Here is an 18832-nt window from a genome sequence, read left to right on the forward strand (position 1 = left end):
CCTTCTCCCTAGCACGCCCCTCTGGTCTCCCATTTATCTCTCCACCCTGGAGGCTTCCTGCCTCTATTCTTGATGAAGGGCTTTGGCCCGAAATGTTAATTTTCCTGCTCCTCACATGCTGCCTGACCTGCTGTGCTTTTCCAGCACCGCTGTAATCTAAACTCTGGTTTCCAGCATCTGCAGTCCTCACTTTTGCCTAGTCATTCAGAGACTCAAACTAATACTCTGGGAACACAGGTTTGAGACATAACATGGCAGCTCATGGAACTTAAATTTAATTAATAAATCTGGAATTGAAAGTTGATCTTATTTACAGTGTCATGAATCAATTGTCATGAAGATCCATCTGATACATGCATGTTCTTTAAGGAATCTGCCATCCTTACCTGATCTGGCCTACATGGGACTCCAAAGCCACTGCCTAGTGGCTTACTTTTAACTGCCTTCTGAAATGGCACTAGCAAACCATTCAGTTCATGGGTAATTAGAAACAGACAACAAATAATGGCCTTGCTAGTCACATCCACATCTCATGAATGTTTTTTTAACTCATAGAAAACGTGACAGGCAAATTACAGACATTCAGATCCCACAAGCAACCGCAAGATAAATGATTAACTATTTGTTTAGTTTTTATTAGTTATGAGTGGAATGTTTGCTAGTATATCAGCAGAACTCCTTTGCTCTTCTTTGAATTGAGTGTTCTAATACTGTATTAATGCTATTTAAAAATCTGAGGCAAAACAGTGCACACAATTGTGTAGCTTATGAAACATAGAAATAGTTCCAGACAGTCCAGGCTGGTGTTATTTTTCCACTTCAGCCTCCTCCCTTCTTTCTCATCTAAATCTATCATTTTAACCCCTATTTCTTTCTCCCTCATATGCTTATCAAGCTTTGTCCTAAATGTGTCAACACTTTTTACTTTAACCACTCCCTGTGGCAGTAAGTTCTATGTTCTCATCACTTCAGAAGTTTGTTCTGAATTCCCAGTTATATTTCCTGGTGACTATCCCTATCTTAAATTGATGGCCTAATGCCAAAATAAACTATTTACTTCTCAAAGCTAAACAAAGTGTTTTCCATTTTATGTTACAGGCCATGAGCAACCATTTAGTGTAATGATGAACTGCCTCAGAGACTATACAGCTCACATGGAAAGATCTGATATTACTACCCGATCGCAGGGTAGCAACAGAGCCATCCTCTTTGAGGATCTCCCAAAAGCCAAGCAATGTCAGTTTGTTCTGAAGCCAAGGCCTCAGCCAGACATCCATGTAACCAGAGGTGAGTGACATGTAAAATAATCAAAGACATTGGAGGTTAAAGAGGAAATTAAGTTACTGTAAAAAGTTCCAAACCAGTAAAAGATTACTTTGAACTGTTATAAGGAGGGTATTCTTCTTGCAAAATAACACATGGAATGGATGTCCAAACAGAACAATGGACATAGAAAGCCTAAAGTCATTTAAGAAACATTTACTTCAAATACTTACTTCAATTAGTGAAGTTTATGTATGTTCTGAATGGCCTATGGTTCTTGAATCACACATAGCAGAATAGGTTTAAGAGTAGCAGTGAAAAGCCATGCTTGTACTCAGTACTAAATGTAATTATATATACAGTATGCACAGCTAAGCTGTTCTGTAATATACACCCAGTGTACAGAGCTTAATGTTTTTTTTAATCTGACAGAATATTTTGATATCAGTTTTCAACAGAAGGCAGTTACATCTTTGGCTTTCTGAGGTATTTGAAGTGATTAGGTCAGGTAGAAACCAGCTGGTTAGACAGTTAAAATTGCTGAGGAGATTTAGCTGCTGATATCCTGCTGCATTCATGTTGCTTATTTTAATATCCTGAATATGTGGCAAAATATTTGCCAAAAACTGGAAGGACCTTTCTCTTTCAACATGTAGATCAAGCTCTGAACATGTTCCAAAGCCCTAATTGCAATGACCTGAACAGGCAAATCATTATGGGGTTTTCCATCAGGTGGAGAAAGTAAGAAGAGGAAGCAAAACAAAATGAGACTTAAATAAGCAATTTTCTTACCCTATTTGAACAATTGTCCTGTGAAGACCCTTACAGAAGGTTAGTTCTTTTCTGTTGTTGATATCCTCCAATTAACCAGCTCTTCCCAAATCCAAAATCATCCAAAACCTCTCTCCGCATGAGGCTTACCTAAGTGTCAGTAACTATTCTTCTGGTCCTGGTCAACTTCCACCTGAAATTATGATCCTGTATGCCAGCTGGCTTCCCACCCATTTCAATACTCTAAATGCATTCTGACTAGAGTCCTATCCAGCCTCAGCGGTACATCTCTGCTCTTGGTATTCTAGCCTTCTCAAGATGAATGCTAACCCTGCATTTGCCTTCCTAACTGTCCAATGAATCTACATGTTAACCTTAGGAGAATTCTGAACTAGGATGCTCAACTCCATTTGTGCTTCAGATTTCCAAACCCTTTGGCAATTTATTCTTCCTTCCAAAGTGCATAACTTCACATTTTCCCACATTGTTTTCCATTTGGCATGGCTTTGCTCACTCTCCTAGTCTGTTCAAGTCCTCCTGAGGGCTCCCCATCACCTTAACACTGTCCCTCCACTTTAACTTTGTGTCATTTGCAAGCTCAACAGCAGTTCCTTCATCCAGATCATTAATGTATATCATGATTAGTTTTGCTCCAAAAACTGACCCCTTTGGAGTGCAACTAGTTACTGACTACCATCTTGAAAAAGACCTCTTTTATCCCTACTCACTGCCTTCTGCCAGTCAGCCAAACCTTTATCCATGCCAGTATATTTCTTCTAACTCCATGGGCTTGATTTTATTTAGGAGCCTCCTGTGCAGTACCTTGTCAAAGAACTTCTGGAAATCAAAATAGATCATGTCTACTGACTCTCCTTTGTCTAACTTGCTTGTTATCTCATCAAAGAATTCTAATAGCTTTGTCAGACATGACCTCCCCTTGATGAAGCCATGTTGACTCAGTCCTATTTTACTACACACTTCCAAGTATTCTGCAATCTCATCCTTAATAATGAACTCTAAAATCTTCACAATGACCGTGTTCAGGCAAATGCATGTATAATTTCTTATCTTCTGCCTCCCTCCCTTCTTAAACAGGTGTATTATGCTGGCCATTTTCTGGTCCCCAAGACCTGACTCCAGTGATTCCTAAAACATCATCACCAATGTCTCCACAGTCTCCTCAGCTATCTCCTTCAGAACTTGAAGTGTAGTCCATCTGATGATTTATCCAGCTTCAAATCATTCAGCTTCCCCGGCACCTTCTCTTCAGTGATTCACATTACATTCATCTTTGTCCCCTAATTCTCTTGAAGTTCTAGTATGCTATTGGTGTCTTCCACTGTGAAAACTGATGCAAAACATCTAATCGGTTCGTCTGCCATTTCTTTGTTCCTCATTTCTACTTCTCCAATTTCTGCTGTGCCTTCCGAATTACCCTGAGAAACTCTGACCATTGTTGCTCCACCATCTTCCCTGCTGAGCTCTATCCAATCAACTGGGGCCAGCTCCTCCCTCATGTCTTTGTAGTTACTTTTACACAATTGTAATACGGTTGCATCTGATTCAATTTTCTCCCTCTCAAGCTGCAGAGTGAATTCTATCATATTATGGTCACAGCCCCTTCAGAGTTAGTTCACCTTAAACTCCCTAGTCAACTCTGCTTCATTATACATCACCAAAAACAAAATTGTCTGATCCCTAGTAGGGTCTATCACAAACTGCTTCAAAAAAACCCATCTCATAGACATTCCATGAGTTCCCTTTCTTGGGATCTGATACAAACCTGATTTTCGCAGTCCACCTGCATATTGAAGTCCCCCATGATTATTGCAATGGTGCCTTTCTTATGTGTTTGTTCTGTCTCCTGATTTATTTTTTGCCCCACTACTTGACTACTGCTAGGATGCCTGTACAGAACCAAAAGGTGTGGTGCTGGAAAAGCACGGCAGATCAGGCAGCATCCAAGGAACAGGAGACTGGAAGTTTCGGGCATAAAACCTTCAACAGGGATGTGGGGGAGGGGGGGTGGTGTCCAAGGGAACTGAGAGATAAATAGGAGAGGGGTGGGGTGGGGTGAAGGTAGTTTGGAAGGTGATAGGGTGACCTCTTGAACTGTCCTACCTGTCCATCTTCCTTCCCACCTATCCACTCCACCATCCACTCCGACCTACCATCACCCTCCACCTTCATCTACCTATCGTCGTCCAAGCTACCTTCCTCCCCGTCCCACAACCTTCCTAATTATCTCTCAGCTCCTTCCTCCTCCACATTCCTGATGAAGGGTTTATGCGAAGGGTTTATGCCCAACACGTCGACTCTCCTGCTCCTCGAATGCTACCTGACCTGTTGTGCTTTTCCAATGCCACACGTTTTGACTCTGATCTCCAGCATCTGCAGTCCTCACTTTCTACTAATCCTCTACAGAACTCCCATCAGAGTTTTTTCCCCTTTGCAGTTCTTCATCTCCACCCACACAGATTCTACACCTTCCAACCCTATGTTGCTTCTTGCTATCAAATTAATTTCACTTCTTGCTAACAAGGCAACCATAGCCATCTGCCCATCTGTTTTATCTTTTGATTGGGCATGTATCCTTGGATATTTAGTTCCCAGACCTGATATCCTTGCAGCCTGATTCTATGATGACCACAACGTTGTGCCTACTAATTTCAACCTGCACTACAAACTCATTTACCTTGTTTTGTATACTGCGTGCATTTAAATACAATATCCTCAGATCTGCATCGACTGCCCCCATCTCATAGTTGTCCACTTACCTGCTGTGCCTGAAGTTAGATTCCTGAGCCCTTCCATACTCTCTATCCTATTACCCGGTCTGGAAGACTTAATAAACTTTCCTGAGACCTCCCTTCCTTTAAATGTTTCCATACTTCTCCATGCAACTGAAACCCCACCCACTATTTAGTTTAAAGCCCTTACCCACAGCCCTAGGGATTCTGGTCCCCACATGATTCAGGTGGAGCCTGTCCCTTCCTTCCCCAGTACTGGTGCCAATGTCCCATGAATTTGAAAACGTTTCTCTTACACCAATCTTTGAGTCATGTGTTTACGTCTCTAATCTTGTTGACCGTGTGCCAGTTAGATGTTGGCTCAGGTAGTAAGCCAGAGGTCATTACTGTTTTGGTTCTGTTTTTTTTTTATTTAGCCCCTAGCTGCTCATATTCCCTCAGCAGAACCTCTTTCCTCTTTCTAACTATGTTAATGCTACCTACATGGACCATGATTACCAGATTTTCCCTCTCCCATCCCAAGTTCCAGTGCAGTCCAGAAGAGATATCCTGAATACAGGCATCAGGCAGGCAACACAGCCTTCACGACTCTCAATCCTGGCCACAGGGAACAGTGTCTATTCCCCTGGCTATACTATCCCTGATTCAACTCCATTTCTCTTTTCTCCCAATCTCCTTTGAATAGAAAAGAAAGGTGACGTCTCAGATATTTTTTATAAAACCTTAAGTTATCTCAGGACTGTGACTTGACAGAAATTCTGAAATCTACATATTAATCACTCGAAACCTGCTTCCCCATTCTAATTGATTAAAGACTAAACAGCAATCTAGGTTAGTTCAATACTTTGCATCAATTGTATGATACTTTGATCTTTTACTATAAGTTTGGTGTCATATGATCCTACCCCACTAGCTGCCTGACAAAGGAGCAGCGCTGTAAAAGCTTGTACTTCCCAATAAACCTGTTAGACTATAACAAGGTCTCTCATGGCAGACTGATACAAAAAGGTGAAGTCACAATGATTCTGCCATAAGCTGGTAAGATAGATGAAGAACTAGCTTATTCATAGAAGTCAGATTAGTGGTCAAACAGTGTTTTTCTGACTAGAGATCTGTGGTCAGTGGTGATCTGCAGGGATCAGTGCTGGGACCCAGTGTTGTTGTTTGTAATACTTATAAATGATCTGGAGGGGAATGTAGATGGCCTGATAAGTAAGTTTGTGGACGACACAAAGATTTGGGGAGCTGCAGGTAGTGACGAGGATTGCCAAAGGATACAGCATTGGTTGGAGACTTGGGTGGAGAAATGTCTGATGGAGGTTAATCTGGACAAATGAGCGATGAGGTATTTTGGAACATGTAATGAAGGAGGAAAGTATACAGTAGATGGCAGAACCCCAGTCATCGTACAGAGCAATCTTGGTCTCCAGATTCATTGTTCCCTGAAAATTAAACACAAGTAGATAAGGTGGTCAAGAAGGCAGATAGCATGTTTGTTTCCATCAGTTGAAGCATAGAGTATAAAAACTGGCAAGTCAGATTGTAGCTGTATAGAGCTCTAGTTCGGCCACATTTGGAATATTGTACACAGTTCTGGTTGCTACACTAGCAGGAGGACATGGAAGCTTTGGAGAGGGTATGGAAAAGGTTTACCTGGATGTTACCTGATTTGGAGGGTATTTGCTGTGAGGAATGATCGGACAAACTTGATTTGTTTTCACTTCAATGGCAGAGGCTGAGGGGTGAGCTGATAGAAGTTTACAAAGGCGTGGATAGAATGGAAATTTGGAGTCATTTTCCCGGAGCAGAAATATTAGAGGATATAGGTTTAAGGTAAAAAGGGGAAAGTTTAAAGTAGATGTGAGAGGCAAGTGTTTTACACAAATGCACTGCCAGAAGAGACATTGAAGACAGATATAACAGCAACATTTAAGATGCACTTTGACAGATATGCGAATAGATAGGAAATAAAGGGATACAGACCATGTACAGGAGAAAGGTTTTTAGTTTTAAAAAACATCATATGTCAGCGTAGTCTTGGTGGGCCAAAGAGCCTGTTCCTGTGCTGTTCTGTTCATTGTTCTTTATCACATTAAACACATGCATAAACATAAATATAATGTTTAAAAAAGCGAGGAGTGCTAAATACAAAAAGGAAGATTAAGAATTACCAATTGAAAATTTCATTAGAGTCCTTGAGATGTTAGGTTTTAACCAGAGAATGCAATTGTTCTGTTGATATCTTTTGTCATCAGCAATGGTGAAATTTATACATTCCCTAGAACAGGGATTCTTGAAGTGGGTGTCAGGGCCCCAAGTGGAGGGATGTGAGCTCTGAGGCAATAATTGCTACTGTGGGTCTCCAGCTAAGTTATCACAGCCATGCTCATACTCTAACTGTCACAGTTCTCATCATGGAGCTGCAACAATTTTCAAATCTCAAAATAGAATCACTTTGGGAAAAAGTTTAGAAAAGTGCTGTTCTAGAGAGCCCAATGAATGGATATTACTCCAATTTGCTTAATCGGTGGATATTGCTTTTCAAGAGATTGAGAGAAACAGGGAATGAGAGATCTAACCTTCCAGTTCTGCTGTTACAAAACCATCATGCTTCTTTCTGTGTTGCCTAAGAGCTGTTGCCTGAAGTACACTGCCTTTGTATATTCCTTTGTATATTCATTGTTTTTCTCTAGCTGGAGGATCTGCAGGTAAATTTGATCCCAATATGGGAAAACTACAGAAAGGTATAAATCAAACAAGAGATACAGAACTGAATTACCAGTGTCAGTAGTTTTGACTACATGTTAATTTCAAGACAGACTGGATCTGGTTTCTTGATGGTTTCAAGAGCTTAGCTCTAAATGGTCAGATGACCACTGCAGCCATCCTACTTCAGTATTTTTTTAAAACCATTTTACTTGAAAGGTCCTAGGTATTAAAATCAGATAACCAAAACTAAAAAATGATAATCTACTTTTACCACTATCAAGCATTTTCCAACAAAATATTGTGAAGCATTACTAATGAGCACAAACAGGATGAGCATTCCAGCAAATATAGATTTAATGAGTGATAAATTGTTTACTTCTTTCAATTCTTATTCCAATTTAGCAAATGTCATATTCATGGAATTTTACATTGTATTCAAATGTTGGTGCTTTCACTTCGAAAAGTATTTAAGTCTACCAAAATTTAGCAGATTTCCCATCCTTGTCCAAAGATCAGTTGTATGCACTATAATCTCTACCTCATCTCAGTTGTATAGATCAGAGAATCAAATCTGGAACAATCTATTCTGTCAAGTCTTAGAGTAGAAGTCACAACTACACTGAAAGTCAAGTAAAACAATCACATAATTATGTAATTAAGAAGTCCTATGAGACAAGTTTGCTATTTTAATCTCAGAACAAAAACTGTAAATCGTTTCTTTCCTGTTCTTCCGGGTGAAGGGATTATTTAACAATTGGAACACTTTCAATTAAAGTGCTCCCCTGGTGTTCTTGAGAATCCTTTGCAGCTTTCTATGATGTGGTCAAACTTCATGTCATGTCATGTCAAGACATGCAAACTGTTCCTGTGTGTGGTTCCAGAGCAGCTTTTGTTGCAAACATATTTCCCAAAATGAATCTATGGTTCTTACTGCTTCTGAAATCAGTGTTGCTGGAGAGTTTTGAATCGCAGTATGTTGTATGTGGTAAAAAGGGAATACTTTAGCTGCTGGATGCTCAGCCTGATGCAGGAACCAGTACTGCTTGGAGTTAATGATTACTGCAGCCATAGCATGATTTATAGTTCCCTAGCTCCTAAATTTGAGCTCAAAACAACAAATGATTTTATTGGCATTTACTGGAAAACATAATATTTAAAAATAAGAATTGATTATTGTATTAGAATTATCATTCAAAATATTGAGGTTGAATCTCTGCCAGAGTTTCTCACACATTTTATGAACCTTGGTGGAATGGAATTAATGCCATTTTTCCAGTGTTGACCTAGCTTTTAAGTGGAAACGTTCCTGCAGAATTAATCCCCCCAGTGTGCTCCTTTTCTTTTGTTCTCATCAAGTTCATGAATATCTGTGCTAAGAAATGGGAGCCCATTGTTTTGGGCACTTCTATAAGCACTAAGCACTCTCAGGTCCATGTTTCGGTCTATTCCTGTTTCAGAACAATATACCTTATTCATTGAAATATTTCTGCACTTCCTGCACTAGCTTTCCTGATATCTCTCTAAGCCAGATTACTGTTTTACATCAATGTCTCATGTATAAATATGGCAGCCAGCAGGGACAGAACACAAAAAACCCTGGACTGGTTTACTGTCAGGTCCCAAAACAAAATCAAATGCTGGAAATGAGAAACAAAAACAGACATTGCTGGAAAAACTTAATAGGTCTGGCACCATCTTTGGAGATGGAGAGAAAGTAGAGTTAACATTTCAGGTCCAGTGATCTTTCTTCTGAACTTCAGACCTACTGAGTTCTTCTAGGAATTTCTGCTTTTGTTTCCCAAAAGTGATGGTTTGATATTTAACCCATTATGCCATCTAAACCTTCTCTCACACCTTACATAATACATTTCATGAGAAGCAAATAAATGAATCAAGGAATCGGTTACTTAGTAAAATTTGAACAATAAATGATGAGACAAAGATGAACTTGATGTAATCTTCTTTTCTCCTTCCTACTTTTCTCCTGTCACATTTAACTGATCAGCATTTTAAAGCATAGATGGACACTTGAGTCATGATAACCCCATTTTTACTTCCTTTTTTTGTTCCAGAATCAACTCCAAAACCACTTAAAAAGAAGAAGTCATTGATAGACTGGGCTCTGCGCCGAAGCTCCAGCAACCAGTCAGATAGCAGTCTTATTTTGGACTCTCCAGTCACACCAAGGAAACTTTTTGGTCTGTCCCTACCATCCATCTGTAAGAATGGTACCCTTCCTAAGCCAATTATGGTAAGAAGTATGGTAAGAAGCTGACCATTGACCACTGACTAAGAACAATCCATTAGCTGTGAAGTGCTTTGAAATATCCTGTGGCTATGAAAGGCATTACAATTTTTTTTCTTTTTTTTTTCCTTTTTTTTCTTTTCTGTACTTCCTTTGAATTCTTCCCTTTCTTTGTTACTACTTGCTGCTACAGTAAAATGTTTCAGCATGTATTCAGGTTATAGCTCCAAGTTCAGGTTCTATGTTAACAGTCTGGATTTTCATGAAGTTGGGAGGGCACAGTGTGAAAATAGTAATTAGGACTTGATTCCTGACCCATTCCTGAGATTTCCAATTTTCACCAACGCGAGTTGTGGGTGTGAGGTGGTTCAGGTCATAAGGCCGCACATTGTACTCCTAATCTGGCCAGCTCCATAAGGGGCATATGTATCTCCTAGTTCTCTACAACTTTCATGGGACTAAGCTAGCTTTTAAAAAACTTGTGCTTCGTTGCACCTCAGAAGTGTCAATGACCATAGTCTGGGTGAGGGAAAGTTTTGAAAGATACTCCATCCACTTATGTTCCACCACCCAGCCTTATGGCCCCACACATCATCCAATTGTCCACCCATAACTATTAACCTATTTCATTGTACCACTAAACCTTGCAGTGATAAGAGTATGTAATAAAACACTTTTTAAGAAATTGTCATTAATTAGTAACTTTCCACTTTCTTAAAAAAGGCTACAGGCTTATAAACCTGTCAATCTTCTAGGCCTTTTAAGATATCAATAGCCAAATCTGCAAGCACTGGAAACCATTTTACATGCATTAATAAACTTTACGTAACTGATAACATTGATCAGAGGTCAGACTGTCAATCAAACAGGTTTGTTTTCCTTCTGCTCAGCTGTTTTAACACTCAAATAGCTCTGATCTCTTAGCCAAGAATGCATAGTAAGGCGTGGCTGAGAGCTCAGACATCCATTAGAGAGTTGAAAAAGCTGAGCCACAGGAAAATCATCTCTTGATTGACATCTCCGACTCCGTATTCTGTGCTGTCAGAGTCATAGAGACGTATAGCATGGAAACAGACCAGATATTCCAACCTAATCTAGTCCCACTTGCCAGCACCCGGCCCATATCCCTCTAAACCCTTCCTATTCATATACCCATCTGGATGCCTTTTAAATGTTGCAATTGTACCAGCCTCCACCACTTCCTCTGGCAGCTCATTCCACACACGCACCATGCTTTATGTGAAAACGTTGCCCCTTAGGTCCCTTTTATATCTTTGCCCTCTCACCCTATAACTATAGCCTCTAGTTCTGGACTCCCCCACCCCAGGGAAAAGACCTTGTCTATTTATCCTATCCATTGCGCAATGTTTATTTGCAGAAGATAAAGTAGTTCCAAATGCTCACGGGTTCAACTATTAATACTTTAGAAAACTGAATGATGGGCATTCTTATTGACTCACTGTGAATTTTTTTAAGAAAGACAAAATTTAGGAATGGATGATTTCTTAAAGGTCTTTTATTAAAAATATATCCTATAGTTATTACAGACATCATTTATGCCATAGCAAGGCCTGGAGAGTAGAAAGGGCCATGAAGTTTAGTAGGGAGCATAGGAGTATAAAGAGCAGTAGCAGGAAGGTACAGAGACATGCGGTGGTATGGATATGGCATGGTGAGTGTGTGGGATATGAGAGCTGAGGACAAGCTGGCTTTGCTGATTTTATTGTCACTGTGACAAAGTCCCACAACCACAAGGTAGGCCTTTTAAACAGCCTGCCTCTACTCCCTGCCACCAGAGTAGTCACCTAAAAACTGACCTAGGACTGGCTGGCCACTGCAGCTCATACCTGTACCCCTTCACAGTGACAATTATGTCTGTAGACCCATGTTTCCCTGAGACAATGGATACGGAATCAGGATTTTCCTAACTTCCACTATCTGCCTCAAGGATGAAAACCCAGCCAAATACACTAGTCAAGATCAAACTATTGCCTGATAGTAGTTTAATTGGTTTAGTTTACAATTCAGGTTAAAGGCTGTATTAAACTTAGTGTCTTCATGAAGATTAGAGATAGGTGTGCCTCTTTGCTTATGGTAGAAATTAGGCTTAGAATTCATAGAATCCCGACAGTGTGGAAATAGGCCCTTTAGCCCAGCAAGTCCACACTAACCTTCTAAAAGGTATCCCACCGAGATCCATTCCCCATTACTCTAAATTTACCCCTGCCTCTTGCAACTAACCTACACATCCCTGAACACTATGAGCAATTTAACATGGCCTAACCTGCACATCTTTGGATTGTGGGAGAAAATCAGACCACCCGGAGGAAACCCATGCAGACACAGAAAGAATGTGCAAACTCCACACAGACAGTCGCACAAGTTTGGATTCAAACTCAGGTCACTGGCACTGTGAGGCTGCAGTGCCAACCACTGAGCCACCTTGCTGCACAATTAAGGTCAATCCTTACACTTTCAAAGTTTTACACACATACAAAACAAATTTCTGGAAAAAAAACTTGTTAATTTACATCTTCGCTAGCTGTGAAAGAAACACTACTTCAAATATGAAGCAAATTTCTGATGATGTCTTCCATGAACTCGATGCTATTTCTCTACAGGATATGCTTGTCCTATTATATCATGAAGGGCCCTCCACCAAAGGAATTTTTAGGCGCTCAGCTAATGCCAAGATTTGCAAGGAACTCAAGGAGAAATTAAATTCTGGAAATGAGGTGCAAATGGACAAAGAGTCTGTCTTTGTGGCAGCTGCTGTCATCACGGTATGAGTTTATGTAACATCTCTGTTCAATTGTTAGGTTAGATCTTACACATGTCACTATTGATTAAACAGAGAAAGGCACAAGGAATGAATGGACCAGACTGAATATGATAGAATGTTGCCAACTGCGGTGTCATCCTTCCATAAATATAAAACTTACAATTCGTATTTCCAATCTGGAGCCTTACCCTTTAATATCCAATTTCAAAGGAAAGAAATTCCTTTGAAACTAGATTGCTAAAATTATGCCAATTTTTTTCAAGTATTCAACTATTTTGTCACAGTAGCTCTTAAAGCAAATATCTAGATGGTGTACAGGGGATTTCCACGATCACTAATTCCTATGGTTATGATTTTTGTCATGCTTTTCTGTCTACATTTCCCATTGAAATTTACTGTCAGCAGTTAAATGTAGTGGTATGCGCTCTCCACTAGGTGCCTCTAAGGTGTGAGCTCACTCTCAGCGTCATTAACATCCCTTAAACAAAATAAATCTGATATGTGTCAAGTAACAGTACGTAAATTTACTTGCTGGAATTATTGTATCTAACATGACTCCCTTGCATATTAAATCTCAAATTTTCCAGGAACCAGTCCAAAAATATAAATTTCACTGTAATCAGTGTCTGTCTTACAAATTTATTTTCAAAGACTATAACCTCCTCTTCTGTTGCCAGACCTTGCCACAGAGACTTCTGCAAACAAGTAGCCTTTAACTCACTGACAGCAGAATCATAGGGGAATGAGGCTTGCCTAGATGCAGAGTTTGTTGTTATCTCAGAAAATGCATCAAGCATTTTGCACACAGCAAAATCCTATAGGCAGCAATGAGAGATTAATGAGATAGCCGTTTCACTTGGTGCACTATGTGACTCAGTTATTTATATTCATGTAATATGTTTAATCAATAGCCACTATGAACAATTATCATAAATAGCAGCACACTCCTGTTTTCCTTGTGGTAACCAAAACTAATAGTACATCAGTAATAAATGATAAATCTTAATGATTCTGCTTAGGGACATCAATCTATTTTTATTACCATCAGTAACAAAGTATATGAAAAGGGAGAATTAAAAACAGACTTTTAAAAATGTATGAGTAAATTTCATGAGATCTTGCCCAGTGCAAGGCTTTCGAAGTATCACCAGTGAAACCTCAGAATATCTACTCCAAAAACAAGACCCAAGAAAAACTTATGTACAGAACAGCTTTGATTATCCAAACATCAATTATCCGATGATCTGATATGTGTCAAGTAACAGTACGTAAATTTACTCGCTGGAATTATTGTATCTAACATGACTCCCTTGCATACTAAATCAGGATCTCAAGGTCCCATAAAAACACTATCCATTATTCAAACAATCCGTTATCCGAACAAAATATCCCCTGCCTGTCTCGTTCAGATAATCGAGGTTGTTCTGTAATGGGATACATATAAAGGTAATGAATTACAGCAGTGCTTCCCAAATGTTTTCCCACTGTGACCCCATTCAAGGCTTGAAAAAAGTGATAACTCTTCAGTGAGAGTTATTGGGGTTCGCTGACATGGGGAGGGAAGGAAACTGTTAAAGTGGGACAACAACTGTTACGACTCAGTTAAAGCCCTGTGGCAGCTATTGCTGGCTCAGAACTTAGAACCCCAAAATTTCAGTTTATGACCTCACATGGGTGCCAATCCCCATATTGGGAAGCTGTGAATTGCAGAGAGGTTCTTGGCTGCTTGTAATGGGAATCATCTTGTGTACCAATCTGGATTTTTTTTCCTTTCATTGTTCACTTAATTCTTTTTTTTGTTAATATTTACATCACCATGTCAGAGTTACTGGAATAAAACATTAATTCATAAGTGTGGCTAAACTAAAAAGAAGTCAATCACAATGTGACTATTCTTGTGTAGGACTTTCTACGTAACATTCCTGGCAGTGTTCTGTCATCTGAACTGTACGAGAAATGGATGCAAGGAATAGAAAATGAGAATGAAGAGGAAAAAATACAGTCCATGAAGAAGTGAGCGGAACATTTCTTGACAATTTAATAAGTATATAAGTGTTTTATCTATTTCTTTGTTTGTGCTGAGCTATTTTGAGCTAGAATAACTGAGCTCAGGAAGGATATCACCTAGGAATCGTAATTGGCCTCAGGATTGTTGGATTAGGAAAAGAAAGTGATCTAAGATTCCTGCTACTGACTAGCACTTAGAATAATTGAAACATAGTAAACAGGAGCAGTGGTAGATCATTTGGCCCATTGAACATGCTTCGCCATTCATTATGAGCATGACTGATCATCCAACTCAATTGCCTGTTCCCGCATTGCTGTCGTATCCCTTGATCCCTTCAGCACTAAGTGCTCTATCAAACACCTTCTTGAATTCATACAATATTTTGGCCCCTTGACTCCTTTCCATAGTAATAAATTCACAGGCTCACCACTCTCTGGATGAAGAAATTTCTCCTCCTCTCAGTCCTAGTCTACCTCATATCCTTAGACTGCGACCCTGAGTTCTGGACTGCCCCATTATCAGGACCATCCTTCTTGCATCTACCCTGGGCTAGTCCTGTTGCAATTTTATAGGTCTCTGTGAGATTCCCCCTTCAGTCTTCTGAACTCCAGTGAATATAATCCTCACCAATTCAAACTCTCTTTATATGTCAATCAGAATGTTGAAGACCAAAACTATGTACAACATTCCATGTGTGATCTCAGCAAGGCTCTGTATAATTATAGCAAGACATCCCTGTTCTTGTGCTCAAATCATCTCACATACCATTTGCTTTCCTGACTGCCTGATGCATCTCCATTCTTGTCTTCAGTGACTGGTGTACAAGGACACCTAGATCTTATTGGTGGTATCGTGGCTCAGTGGTTAGCACTGCTGCCTCACAGCATTAGGGTCCCAGGTTTGATTCCAGCCTCGGGTAACTGTCTGTGTGGAGTTTGTATGTCTCCCTGTGTCTGCGTGGGTTTCCTCCCACAGTCCAAAGATGTGCAGGTCAGGTGAATTGGCCATGTTAAGTTGCCCATACTGTTAGGTGCATTAGTCAGAGGGAAATGGGTCTGGGTGGGTTACTCTTCGGAGGGCTGATGTGGACTGGTTGGGTTGAAGGGCCTGTTTCCACACTGTAGGTAATCTAATCTAATCTTATCGCAATTCCACTCTCTCAATGAATAGCAATTCAGATAATGCATTTTCTTATTTTTGTTCCCAGAGTGGATAATATCACATTTATAAACATTATATTGTATGTGCCATGCAATGCCCTGTTCACCTAGCTTATCCAAATCATGGAAACCGCTCTCCATCCTCCGCAAAGCTCACCCTCCCACCCAGCTTTGCATCATTTGCAAATTTGGAAATATTGTATTTAGTTCCCTCATCTAAATCTTTAGTACATATAATAAACAGCTGGAGACCCAGCATGATCCCTGCAATAGTCGTTGCCTGCCATTCTTAAAAAGGCCTGTTTATTTATACTCTTTGTCTGAAAACCAATTTTCTATCTCTTTCAATGCCCCACTCCCATGTGGTTTAATTTTACATGTTAATTTCTTATTAGGGACTTCGTCAAAAGCATTCTGCAATTCCAAATAAACCATGTCATAGGTTTTATGTCAACTCTATGAGTTAGACCTTCAAATAATTTCAGTAGTTTTGACAAGTGTGATTTGTGTTTCATAGACCCATGCTGACTCTGTCTGATCCTGTCACTGCTTACAAGGTGCTCTATTACTAAATCTTTTACAGTGAACTCGAGCACTTTCCCCACTGCTGACGTCAGGCTGACCTGTCTTTAACTCCTGATTATCTCTTTGCCTCCCTTTATAAATACAAGGTTACATCAGCTATCCTTCAGTCTGTGAGAACTGTGCAAGAGTCTATAGAATCTTGGGAGATGACCACCAATGCAACCAATATTTCTTGGGCCACTTCCTTAACTGCTCTGGGATATAAAGGCTCTGGGGATTTACTTGCCTTCAATCTCATCAATTTCCCTGACACCATTCCTATACTAATACTGATTTTCTTCAGTTCCTCACTCACACTAAACCCTGTGTTCCCCAATATTTCTGATATTTTGTTTGTGTCCTCCTTTTTGAACACGAAAGTATCTACTTAGTTGGTCAGCCATTTTATATTCCCCATTATAACTTCAAGTGTTTCTGACTGTAAGGGACCTATATTTGTCTTCACTAAAATTTTTCCCTTTAACTATCTGTCGAACTGTATCTCAGAACAGTGATTGAATACCTCCTTTCTACAACTTCCCTGTATTCATTGTTTAGAATGATGAATGGCTCTTTGGGTGATCTGCTAGAAGTCTGTCAATATCATACTCTAGCAGAAGCCAATGTTTTCAAGAAAGAAGGGAGAAAATTCCTACCTTGCTCAAACATTCACGCACATTTATTTAACAGCAGCAGTGACATGACAGCAGCTGGAACTAGATTCTTGATTGAATATCTGTTTCCTAGCCAAATAACATTGAAGCCAACTTCAAATCAACAACTATTACTCTGCCTGAAATCACCAGCACAAAGTTGGATTTAAACCAGGAGTTCTCTAGTCTGTATAACTCAATAGATTTGTCAATTTAACCATGAAAAGACAGTTTTTTAATTAAGTGTTACTTGAAACATTTGTCATTGGATTAGAAAATCTATATCATCTTTAGTCCATGATGATTTTTAGTTAATTGTCATTATTGTGCCAGGATTCTGGGTTTTAAGGCAAAATGTCAAAATTACAGATATGTTTCTAATATATTGCAGTCTGGTAGAGGAGCTTCCTGAAGCAAATGTCCTTCTTCTCCGACATTTGTTCGCTGTACTGCATCACATTGAGAAAAATTCTGAAGAAAACCAGATGACTGCATTCAACTTGGCTCTTTGTATAGCTCCAAACATGCTGTGGCTTCCTAGTCCTCTGGGCCCGGAGGAAGAGAGCAAGTGCACAAGAAAGGTAACCTATTGATTTTGGCCGATTTCTCTAGAAAATGTAACTATAATTGTTATTGGTGCTTCTTTTTGTTCTTCATCCTGAATTAGAATCAGCCAAAATTGATCCGCTAGGTGAATGCCACATGTTTAACACTCATCTTATGCTGTAATGGTGTTGTGGAAAGACGCTGTCCATTATCTCCACCCTCTACTAAAACTTGTTTTCATCCTCTCAGTTCTTTAACTGTCACAGTTATGCAACAACGTCTATGGTTTCTTTAGAGGAATGTTAGATTAAACCATTGTATGTTTCTATCACCTCATAATGTCCCCTAAATAAAGTACAGTGCATACCATCATGAATTGCTTCAAAATGCAATGACTCACATTATTTAGCCAATAGCAATTATCATTTTACATATTGGGTATAGCAGTATAGTGGCTATGTTATTGGAATAATTATCCAGATGCTGGGTATTCTGAAATGATTGACATACCTCCTGACTTCACAATGTCTTTTTATCTCATACAAAGCATAATCAGGAATGTGAAGGAATACTCCCCAATTCATTGAAAGACAGCAGCTGGAAATGTCAAGGGTTGATAATTATATTATCTCTTGATGGAGATGGTCACTGCCTGGCACTTGTATGATGTGAATGTTATAGTTACATGTTCAGCCATTGCCTGTAGTGTGCATCCTCTACAGGATACGCTGCAGCAGAGCATCAGGAGTTAGAGAGTCATAGAGTCATACCACAGAAACAGACCCTTCAGTCTAATGCGTTCGCGCTGACTAGACATTCCAATCTGACCTAGTCCCATTTGCCAGCATTTGGCCCACATCTTTCTAAACTCTTTCTACTCATGCATCCATCCAGCTGGTTTTTAAATGTTGTAATTGTACTTGCCTCCACCACACCCTCTGGTAGCTCACTCCTTACATGCATCACCTTCTGCGTGAAAAAGTTAGCCGTCAGGAGCTTTTTAAATCTTTCGCCTGTCAGCTTAAACTAATGGCCTCTAGTTTTGGACTCCCCCATCCGAGGAAAAAGACTTTGGCCATTCAGTGTATCTAAGCCCATCCTGATTTTATAAACCTCAATAATGTCACCACTCAACCTCCAATGCACCAGGGAAAAAAGCCCCAGCCTTATTAAGCCTCTCGCTATATCTAATTCCCTTCAGCCCCAGGAACATCCTTGCAAATCTTTTCTGCACCCTCTCAAGTTTAGCAACAACCTTTCTATAGAAAGGCGACCAAAATTGTATGCAGCATTCTAAAAGTAGCCTCACCAATGTCCTGTACAGCTGCAATATGACACCCCAACTCCTATTGTCAATGTTATGACCAATGAAGGCAAGCAT

At 39.8% G+C, this 18832-nt stretch overlaps 1 protein-coding gene across 3 annotated transcripts in view; it reads left to right on the forward strand.

Annotated features, from left to right (window-relative positions):
• The window catches only part of arhgap20b (Rho GTPase activating protein 20b), a 109090-nt gene that overhangs the window by 71566 nt on the left and 18692 nt on the right, over window positions 1–18832 (forward strand). For all 3 annotated transcript variants that reach the window (XM_072595260.1, XM_072595259.1, XM_072595261.1), the window contains exons 9-13: window positions 1099–1287; window positions 9566–9744; window positions 12360–12521; window positions 14424–14533; window positions 17297–17486. In XM_072595260.1, the coding sequence (XP_072451361.1) occupies window positions 1099–1287; window positions 9566–9744; window positions 12360–12521; window positions 14424–14533; window positions 17297–17486 (830 nt within the window). The remainder of the gene's footprint in view (window positions 1–1098; window positions 1288–9565; window positions 9745–12359; window positions 12522–14423; window positions 14534–17296; window positions 17487–18832) is intronic.

The sequence above is a fragment of the Chiloscyllium punctatum genome, chromosome 25, assembly GCF_047496795.1.
Source record: "Chiloscyllium punctatum isolate Juve2018m chromosome 25, sChiPun1.3, whole genome shotgun sequence".
Classification (NCBI taxonomy): domain Eukaryota; kingdom Metazoa; phylum Chordata; class Chondrichthyes; order Orectolobiformes; family Hemiscylliidae; genus Chiloscyllium; species Chiloscyllium punctatum.